Source organism: Canis lupus, chromosome 22 (assembly GCF_011100685.1).
Source record: "Canis lupus familiaris isolate Mischka breed German Shepherd chromosome 22, alternate assembly UU_Cfam_GSD_1.0, whole genome shotgun sequence".
NCBI lineage: Eukaryota > Metazoa > Chordata > Mammalia > Carnivora > Canidae > Canis > Canis lupus.
The window spans coordinates 3,622,489-3,633,870 of NC_049243.1; the positions used below are offsets into that span (position 1 = coordinate 3,622,489).

The 11,382-nt window shown below is 41.8% G+C and overlaps 1 protein-coding gene across 1 annotated transcript; it reads right to left on the reverse strand.

The window, feature by feature from the left end:
* Positions 1–1,195: 1,195 nt before the first annotated feature.
* Positions 1,196–2,231, reverse strand: LOC485449 (L-lactate dehydrogenase A chain-like). Its single transcript, XM_038569365.1, has one exon. The coding sequence runs from the start codon at positions 2,210–2,212 to the stop codon at positions 1,214–1,216; it is 999 nt and encodes a 332-aa protein (XP_038425293.1). The 5' UTR covers positions 2,213–2,231; the 3' UTR covers positions 1,196–1,213.
* Positions 2,232–11,382: the final 9,151 nt, after the last annotated feature.

Consider the following 11,382-nt stretch of genomic DNA (forward strand, 5'->3'; position numbering starts at 1 on the left):
GATAAAAGCAAGCCACATGGCCAGGCCTGATATTAGAGGAACAGGAAACAAAATTCTCCCATTGGAGGAATCAGCAAATATTTAAGAACAAAATCTACAGAATTATAGATACTCATTTATAACAGGCAAAATGTGGATGGGCCCAGTGGATAAGGAAGTGGGCAAAAAAAGAAAATAAAGATGAGTTTTGGTATGAAAATAGAGGCACCAGGACACCAGGTAGGATTTTACTAAGTGAAGAGGGTTTCACTTCTTTGGACTGTATTTTTTTTTTCCTTTCAAATAATTTCAGTTAGTCACTTAAATTCCTCCCTTACTTGCGTCTGTGAATGCAATACTTCCCAAAGAAAAGTAAAGAAATGGGAACAATGTTTTCAGGCTGCTGACACATATGTGAATCAAGTCCAATCAATAGTGGATTTTTTTCCCCACTGTTCAAAATTTATTTGGTATTTTAGTTGGTATGACAGAAAGTTGGTTACATTGTCTTTCTACATTATATGGCGATGTATATTATATTCTGACATATATAGTACACAAAAGAAGATCCGTTAGAAGAGTTATGCACAATATATGCAATATTGAATTTATTTATTTTTTATTTTAGTTTTTTTAGAAGGATGGATTTTTTTTAAAGATTTTATTATTTATTCATGAGAGACAGGGAGAGAGAAAGAGGTAGAGACACAGACAGAGGGAGAAGCAGGCTCCGTGCAGGGAGCCCGACATGGGACTCGATCCCAGGTCTCCAGGATCAGGCCCTGGGCTGAAGGCAGCGCTAAACCGCTGAGCCACCAGGGCGGCCCCAATATTGAATTTATACATTGGATCCCAGGATGTGACTGAAGAAAAAAAAGATGGACCAGGCATGTTGAGTGTTGGGGTGAAGGAATCAGAAGGTACAGAACAAGTAAATACACATCTGGCTTGAGGGGAACTGCAGCATACATGACATTGGCAGTGGTGCCTCCAAGAGGGTAGAACTATGTTATGTTAACCAATTTAGGACTCCCCAAGACACATATCATTCAGCATCAGGATATAGCTCCAGGGTTTTGTGAACCACTCCCATTTATAACTTTAGGAAACTCATGTTTTTCTTAGGTCATTTTAATATTACTACTTGAGTAACAGGTCAGATAATAAGGATAACATGCACAGCCTCCAACTAAAATCTTGTAGTCTAGACAGTGATGCGGTACATTAGAAAATTTTAAAACTGCAGCTCCTTTTGGATCCCCCAAAGTGTATCTGCACTCTTCTTCAAACGGGCCTCTTCCTCAGGAGTCAGAGTCCCCTTCACGACATCAGAGATTCCATTCTGTCCCAAGATGCAAGGAACACTAAGGAAGACGTCCTCTTTTATTCCATAGAGACCCTTAATCGTGGTGGAAATTGGATGCACCCACCTAAGATTCTTCATTATCCTTTCTGCCGAATATGCCACGGACAGTCCAATGGGCCAGGAAGTGTAGCCTTTCAGTTTGATCACCTCGTAGGCACTGTCAACCACCTGTTTGTGACCCTCTTTCCACTGTTCCTTATCTGCATCAGTGGCTAAGTCAGGGTGCGGATTCTTCAGAGAGACACCAGCAACATTTCCTCCACTCCGTACAGGCACACTGGCGTCTCCATGCTCTCCAAGGACCCACCCATGACAGCTTAATGGGTGAACTCCCAGCCTTTCCCCCATTAGGTAACGGAACCGGGCTGAATCCAGATTGCAACCACTTCCAAAAACGTGGGTTTTGGGAAAGCCACTTATCTTCCAAGCCACATAGGTCAAGATATCCACTGGACTGGAAACAACAAGCAACTTGCAATTTGGGCTGTATTTGACAATATTAGGAATGATGAACTTAAAGATGTTCACGTTATGCTGGGCCAAATTAAGACAACTTTCTCCCTCTTGCTGACGTGGCCCAGCCGTGATAATAACCAGCTTGGAGTTTGCAGTCACGTTATAGTCCTTGCAAGAGACAATTTTTAGTGTTCTAAGGAAAAGGCTGCCGTGCTGGAGATCCATCATCTCTCCCTTCAATTTGTCTTCCATGACATCAACAAGAGCGAGTTCACCTGCCAAGTCCTTCATTAAGATACTGATGGCACAGGCCAAGCCAACAGCACCAACCTCAACAACTGTAATCTTATTCTGGGGGATATGGTCTTCCTTAAGAAGATTCTGAGTCAGCTGATCCTTGAGAATTGCCATTTTGGACTTAGAACCAAAAGGAATCGGGAGTGCATGTCGGGCTGCAGGTGGTGGTGGGGTCAGGTCGGGACTTGGCCGCAGTGGCTCCGACACACCAATAACGGATTTTTTTTTTTTTAAATCAAATACTTGTGAAATTGATGTTTGTATCTTTCCAGAAGTACAACTTCGCCATTTGCCATTGTGTGAAATGATTTGTTCATCTATTTGGAAACAGCATGTAAGAAGATTGTCAGGGAAAATGATGAGACAACAAATTCTGTTTTAAAATCCTAAAAGTTTCTCAGCCTAGGAAACTTCATAGAAACCTTCTGGAACTCTTGATGAGAACTTCAGGATCAGTCAGTCACCCAAGTTTTAATGCCAATCTGTAACATAAATGCTTCCAATATTCAAAGCTGTTCTGTCACTCGGTATATTTTAATGTGGAATCTCACCTCCTACAACTGTATTGGGAGATTTTACCACATGAAAATTTCATATGAAGTTCCCAAAATTATTATGTGTTTAACATATTTAAACATTTTTTCTCTTTAATTTCAATCTGGAATCATAGAAAAGATTGATTGATAGATTATGGCTTAAAGAAAGCTTAGGGAAAAAATATGATCACGAATCGCTCTGTATTTTCTTTTATTCTCAATAAATTTAATCGATAGCCACTATAACATAAAGTCCTGCTCTGTATATTGAATCTAAATGATCTTTTCCTTGGAGAAGCCTGAATGCAAAGTACTTAGCATTGTGCCAGCCACACAGTAGTCACTCAATAAATATTAGCTAACAAAAATAGTAAAAGCGATCCCAACATTTAGTGAATAAGGAGGACGGTTAGGCAGCTGAACACCACAGGGAAGAAATTAAACCTTATTTTTTTGCAAAGTTACTTTTTGTTCTAGCGTGCAGAGCAATGGAAGTGGTGATTTAAACAAGCTGATTTGGCCAGTGAGTCCAATCAGAACGGTGATGCGGGCAGCAGGGTTTGGAGGATCAGTTGTGTTGGGTGTTCTTCTCTGAAAGTCTCATGGTACTTTCCCTGGTGGCCTGGGTGTAATTTTGAAGTATTGTGTTTCATCTTGGAAATTTTGCACATGGAACTAGAATGAGGAACATTTTATTGTTCTGCTCTATAAAAGTAGTCAAATAAGTGTGTCTGCTAATCATCCCTTTACTTCCTAAAATTCTCCCCCTTGAACTTTTGAGAAATATAGGGATGATTCCAAGATCACCCAGCCAGAGTTGATTGGATTGGACCAAGAAGCCAGGTCTGACAACACATCTAGACTTCTTTTTACTGAACTATGATTGTTGTGTTAAGGAAAGGTAATCAAAATCTCACTTTTTGAAGGCTTGTCCCCATATGAAAAACAATTGCTACGACATTGAGTCATCTACTACTACGACATTCCTAGAAGATTCTTGGAGACAGCTTCTTGCCCTATTTTACCCATTAGTAAGTACAACCTAATTGTATATGACTTTCCATCTAAATTAAACCTCAAAGAATTTTAACTACTTGTGTTTCTAGGATTATAGGGTGGGTTCAGGACTCTGACACTATTCTGAAAACAAATTGGGCTCTTCCCCTTTCTCTAAAAGGGCATCCGTTTAGTCATTACAAGGTCAATACTTCCTTCCTGAAACAGTTTGAATGTAAAGTAAGTTTATAAGTGTAAGTAGGTGTCTGTCTTGAAATGTTAGCATAGTACCATTTAAAGGGGATGGTACAAATTTGAGAAGTGGGAAGAGAATACCTAATTTCTTTTGAATTTTTTTTAAATGGCTATCATCCAAATTTTCCCAATTTAAACCTAATACGTATTGAATAGTCTTCCAGTGTCCTCAGTAGGGGGGAGGCAGAAAGAAACAATGTTTAATTGGATTGCAGCTCCATGACCCAGCACTTGTCATTAAATCAGTGAAGAATCAGCTAAACCAGTTTGGTGTCTCGAAGGCAAAAACAACTCCTTGATTAACTAAATTTCTCACTTTTTAAATTGGGTGGCTTCCTTGTTGCATGGATACGGTATCAGATGAAACTAAAAATTAGAGATTTTCTGTAAACCCTAGGAAACATTTATAACACTTATCAAGGCAGCGCTTGTTGGGCCTACTTGGCAGCACCTGAACATTGTGGTGAAGGCACAATTAGCTTTGAGTCCTCTCAGCTCTACTTAGAGTTCTCTTCCTCTCTACTTCTGGTGACCCAGCTCCAGGTCCCAGGCCCATCTGGTGTGGAGACCCCTATACAGTGTTGCATTACCAGGGGGCTATCTGTCCTATGATCCTACCTGGGATATTAACTAATAATGACTGCCAGCTCTCAGCTTCCAGGTGCTATTTGAGTTCTAATGAGAGATGATAAGCAATAGCATCTCTAATGCTTGTATTTCAAGTAGATGGTGGGCAAAATTTTGAGGGTTAGGGAATTTTCAAATCTTATCCCACAGATGTCTGTGTTGCTATGGAATCCGTTCCATGCATTGAGCACAGCTGACACAAAAACAGAGCCAAGGTCAGATAGTGAGGATTTTAGTACAATTCTTCATCTGGACCCCCACTATTATCCCTCTCTGATTGCAAGTGCTGAGGATGAGTTTTGATGATTTGCTACCTATAAATGACAAGCTAGGGAAAGGAAGGATGAAGATATGCAACCACAAATATTAACTGAGAGCAAATATATCCTAAACACTGAAGTGGGTACACAAGTGAACAAATAAGTAGGGTCTCTCACCATTTGCTTCGACGTGGATGGAACTGGACGGTATGGTGCTGAGTGAAATAATTCAATCAGAAAAGGACAAACATTATATGGTTTCATTCATTTAGGGAATATAAAAATTAGTGAAAGGGAATAAAGGGGAAAGGAGAGAAAATGAGTGAAAATATCAGTGAGGGTGACAAGACATGAGAGACACCTAACTCTGGGAAATGAACAAGAGGTAGTAGAAAGGGAGGTGGATGGGGGGTTGGGGTGACTAGGTGATGGGCACTGAGGGGGGGCACTTGGTGGGATGAGCACTGGGTGTTATGCTATATGTTGGCAAATTGAACACCAATAAAAAAATAAAAAAAAATAAGTAGGGTCTCTGACCTCATGTTACTTGATAGGATAGTGGTGGGAGGTAGAAATTGATCAAACATTGTACATACCTGCTATGAATTACAATAAATAATTGTAATTATGAGGGAAAATAAAAGCATGATTTTGCCCAGGGGAAGATTATCCCACTGGTGAGGTTCACAGACTCTGGAGCCAATGTCTGGATTCAAATCCCAGCTCACCTGTGTGTTTTGGGCACACATTATTAAACTTTTGGTGCCTCACTTTCTTCATCTGGAAAACGGTGATACTAGTAATATCTTCTTAGTGGAGTTTTTGTAAGGATTAAATGAATTCGTATATTCAAGGTGATTAGGACAGGCACAGGGTAGACCTTTAGCTGTCATTATTATTTCTGGGGGTCAGGGAGGAATGCCAGTTGAGGATAATTTAGAGGAAGCTCCATGAGGAGGGTTAGGAAGTGAGCTCCGGGCAGAGGGGAACGCTTCTGAGATAAGAAGGAGCACAGCACATTTGAGAAACAGAAGAAAAGGCCCATCTGGAGTACCTCAGGTGGCCAGATGTTGAGATGAATGTCCAGAGGATAGATCAGATTATGTTGAGATTTGCAGGGCCTTTGAAGGATTCCGTATTTTTTTTTTCTAAGTGCAATGGGAAGCCACAGATCTGTTTTAAACTGAAAAAAATGACATATGTAATGTAATATGTGCTTTGAGAATGGGCATTTTGCCTACCATGTAGAGATGGGTAGGAAAGCTGGGGCGAGGAAGCCATTTCGGGGACTGTGTCAGGCTAGTCAGGGTTATCTGGAGAGAGAGAAGCAATAGGATATGAATATCCATCTGGGCACAAACAGATTAATTTTTAGAAATGGATCGGTGATGGTATGGGCTAGAGAGTCTGAAACTTGCAGAGCAGACCTGTGGGTTGGAAATCCCAGCAAGAGCTGATGTCGCAGCGCATCCAAATTCCTTCTTCTCTGGGGACCTCAGCCTTTCCGCTGAAGGCCTTCAATTGTCTGGAGAGGCCCACCTGCGCTATGGAGGGTAACGTGCTTTAGGCAAAGTCTAGTGATTTAAATGTTAATTATGTATAAAAAACATCTTCATGGCAACATTTAGACCCAGTGTCTGACCAAACATCTGGGCACTATAGCCTACTAAGCTGACATAAAATTAACCATCACAGGATCTATTTCCATGGTTCAATGAGTATGATGATGGTGATGGTGGGAGGGGGGTGGTAGCTGTGGAGATCAAGAGGGGTGGTTGGAGTCAAGATTAGTATAAACACAGAATGAGCACAAGTGTGTGTTGATTGATTGTGGCCTGGGATAAAAATGAGGAGGAATCAAGAAGATACCCTTGATTTCTGGCTTTAGCAAAACTTACAACAAACAAACCGCAGTCCTACCTCAACCATCTAGTCAAATGTCAAATGCAGAGGGTAGGGGAGAGAAAAAGTACCAGGGATGAGTGGAGAGAGGAGGAAAGAGGAAGAGCAAAGAAGAAGAACCAGTGGTGGGCATCTTTCCTGTGCAGAGGCCCTGCCTGGGGATAGAGGTGGGGGTGAGAGGTTTAGCACTTGGGCACTAGCACTGGGAAGCGTGTATTTCACTTGGGAGCTGCCATAGGTGTCAGGGGACTGTGGCATGCATGAGAGGTTGCCTTTTACACTGGTGCCCTTGCTTCCCAGTAAGTGTGCTCCAATGGAAGTTATATACTTACAGGAAAGACCGGCTCATCCCACTGGGAAGCAAAGTAGGAATATGGAGACAGGATAATACCTCCTTTCTACAAAGGTTGGGGGGAAGTTGTTCCCAAAAGGAGACAGTCTTAGCTATGTTGAATGAAGCTGAGAGATCCAGCCTGCAGAAGTGCCCATCTAATTCGGTTGGTTGTATGGACACCTTGGGTATCCTTAGAAGGGTGGTTTTGCCAATGGTCCCATGTTGCAGATGAAGAAATTAAGATTAGAAGATAAACTAGTCTTTGTGCAAGCTGACTTCTCAGTTCATCTTCCTGAAAAGACTGTGTTCTTAACTTCTGTACATGTGTCCTCCCTCTGAGAATGTGCCCCGTGTGGGGTCTTGCTGCCTTTGCCCTGACTTTATGCCCTTTTCTTGATGTGGCTAGTGGAGAGTGGTGCTCTGGTTCTGGATGTTATCCCAGATCTAAACTGGGTCTTCTGAAAACACTTCAAAATTCTAATACTTAAGACTCTTTTACCAAACTCCTAACATTTTCTTGAAGGCTTACTGCAGGTAAATTGTCAGTGTATTGTACCAATTCTTTAAATCCTTCTTGGTTAGGGGACCCATGCAATTAAAGAAAATGCATTGAAATATTTATACTTGTTCTTATAACAAAATTTCACCCCAAACCGAGAACAACCACTTAGCCATATTGAAGAGCTGATTTAGTTTCAGCTCAGCGATTTTGAAATAAGCATTTGTGTAATAAAATGTAAATTATAGTAGCTCTTTTCTAGAAGTTACTGCGTATATATTTATAACTTTATAATATATGCTGTTATGGTTGATTTAATATTCTGTTATTTCCAACTGACATTAAATTCCTTCTGTTTATTTGGCTTCTGGATTCATAAGGGTTAGTGACCCTTTGCTCATGTTTCATGCTCTTTCCTTTATACACGGAGTGAAAGGAGTGGCCTTGAATCTGATTTGTAGCTGTGGTGATGATGTCTTTTTAACCCCCAGAATATATTTAGGAAGATGCATGCACATGTAAATCATAGTCATATTGGAGGAATAAAAACACTGAAAAGAACAAAGTAGTTGGTGGTTGAAATGCAATAGGCAGACTATTGTGGGGGAGAGATCAGAAAGTTCTTTACTGGTACTTCTATAGGATCACAATCAAATGGTTTGAATCCTTGAACCTTGAAACCAGTCTGTTTTTCAAGACTTTGTGCCCCACCTTTTGGTGCTTTTCTCTGTTCAGAGTGGATTTTTATTGATTGATTGATTGATTGATTGATTCAGGTAGCAGTTTCCTTCTAAACTACATTTCGGAACTTATTTTTTTTCCTTTACTTTTACCTGCTGGCTTGGGACAGCCTTACCTTGATGAACATCTTTGTTGTTGGTTGAGGATGCAGTTAGTAGTTTTGCCATGGGCAGCAAAGTGACACTGGATTACTTTTCATTTGTCTGGCATACCTGGGGTGGCTGAACACAAGCATTTCACTTTTTTCTTTTTAAAAGATTTTATTTATTTATTCATGAGAGACAGAGAGAAGAAGAGACACAGGCAGAGGGAGAAGCAGGCTCCCTGTGGGGAGCCCGATGTGGGACTCAATCCCAGAACCCCGGGATCACGCCTTGGGCTGAAGGCAGATGCTCAACCACTGAGCCACCAGGCATCCCAACAATTCACTTTTGATTGCTGGACAGAAGATTTCTAATTTTCACATTGGAGTGAATCCTCAGCAGAGTGTGTATATGGCTAAAGGGTTGTGAGCACCGGGACAGCCTGTTTTCCATTTTTTCCCTTCTACCCTACTCATAAGGAAGACTCCTTGGGCCCCTGCAACCCTCTCTGGGCAGTTCTAGGTGCACTTATATTTCCCTGTGTATCTGATTGGATTAAAAAAACCCAATGACTACAAAACCTTGCCAATAATAAGCTTATCTTTTCGTGTTTAAAGCGTTAGGCTTACAACATTTCCCCATTTCATGACTGATAGTTTTGCTGTATGACCTTAAATGGTATTCCCGTGTGACTTTACCTGTTTCCACATTTCAAACAACAGCATCCATCATATGTCTCTCCCTGATTCTTTTGGGAAATTATGTAATGAGCACATCAGCCGGGAGATAGAAACCATACAAGCATCCCACCTGAGCATCCTACAGCCCTGTGCGCAAGGGCAGGCCTGGGGTCACGAGGGGACAGCCTGATGTCTGGCCTGTTGAGCTATTGTCCTACAAATGCTTTCATTTGTAAAGGGCTCCTATTTGAGCTCTGTATTTTGAAAGCAATAAGTATGCCACATGTGAAGAATGGCTGTGACCAAGCTATTTTATCACTTTCAAGGCAAGCCTATAAAATGCTCAATAGATGTGCATTTTTTTAAAAAAAGTAAGATCATTTTGCTGAACACAGGAAGTTCCGTTTGCAGGTTATTTATGTCAGGACTATGTGAGTTTATGTGGTGGTTTTAAAATATGTCCATGAATCCTCCAACATTCCTCCTTTCAAGATGTGCTGCCTAATTCCCCTGGTGTCTTAACTTACCCTCCCCTTGCATGTGGGCGGACTTAGTTATTGGCTTCTGACACATGGAATGTTCCAGAAATGATGATGTGTAACTTCTGAGCATTACTGTTTCATCTTGTTCTCTTGGATGTTCTCAGGGGGTAGCTCATCACCATGATGCGAGGACACTCAAGGTGACTGAGGAGAGGCTCTTGTGCAGAGAACCCAAGACTTCCTGCCCACGACCAGCACCAGTTGCCAAGGTAAGTGCAAATGAGCCAACTGGGCAGGAGGTCCTCTATGACCATGGAAACCTTTAGAAAAAGCTTTAGCTGCCATTTTGACTGTAAATCACCTGTTTAAGCTGCTTCTCATCCCTGAAGCTGAGAAATTTTATTGTTTAAAACCTTTAAGTTTTGAGGTATTTTGTTATGCAGCAATAGATCACTAATACACTTTGGCTTTTGGAAAACAGTGGGCATGATGGGCGTTTTGGAAGGATTCGCAGTCCTCATTTGGGTGGTCCCTCTCGTTCTCACTCAGGGGGTCCACCTCTCAGGACCATGTCTTTTCTGGGGAGTCTAAATCCAGCACTGCCATACATGTTTAGAAGCAAGCTTGGGGATTTCACACTAAACCTTTTTTTTTGCTTTTTGTTTTTAGAATTTATTTATTTATTTATTTATTTATTTATTTATTTATTTATTTATTGAGCATGAGCTCAAGCAAGGGGGAGGGGGAAGCTGACTCACCACCGAGCAGGGAGCCCGATGTGGGACTCGATCCCAGGACCCTACATCATGACCCGAGCCGAAGGCAGACCCCTAACGGACTGAGCCACCCCAGCGCCCTCCACACCAAACTTGTAGAACATCTGGCACCTAGAAGTTAGCGTAAGAGGAGAGAGAGTTTTTTCCAAGTGAAGCCATATGCTGTTGCTATGGCGTGGCCATCGTTGTCATCACCATCATTGTGACTAAACATTCAGCTCCGGGAAATATCACAAGCGTCCATTTAAATGTGAGAAGCCAACCGTAGGCCCCAAAAGGCAATTGCATGGACCCTTATTTTTTTTTTAATAGTTATTTTCCTCTTAAGTCCTTGCTATTTGTAAATGTAGATGATGCTTACATTTGGGTGATGTAGCCAGCATCACCCGGGGACAGACCCCATGTATCAAGGCAGTAGCATCTGCGTCAGCATTCCATTTAAAACACAGGTGTCAACTCAGCCATTAGCTTCATTTTACAAATTGATTCTCTTTATAGTTCCCCATATTGGATGACAGAGTTTCGAAAGGGAAGAAGTGGAAGAAAGAAGGATGCCTGCTGAGATAATTGCACTCGTCCCCTCTCTGCAGGAAATAAAATATCTCCTTTACCCATTCATTCCTCTAAGCATTGCTATTTCAAAGTGCGGTTCAGCTAAGAACTCAAATGTTCAAAAGCCCAGATGACATCTCTAGAGTAATACATTACCCAACTTTTGAGCTAGTAGAGACAAGGTGACCGATGGCTGGTGGGCTGGTCATATGCCCCAGAGAAATGTAGAGTCATGCATGACAGTGATTCCTCTCAGGGAGTCTGTGTCGGGGTTTTGAGACCGTGATTTGTTTGCTGCAGAACGAGCCAACCATGGCTCCTTCACACCACGCTTGTGCTCCATGCCGCTAGAGGTGAAGCAAGGATGTGTTTTCTTCTTTCTCCTCCTCAAGTTTGCGTGTCACTTAGTTTGCTGTTTGAGTAGGAATATTGGCCCCCTGACAGATGTGGGTGTCCGGAGATGAGAACTTGTGCTCTCCCCAGCTCTTCCTTACAGAGGATTCTTGATGCTACTTTCTGTGATGCCACTTCTCCTTTGGATCTTGTTGGAAGGCAACGTAG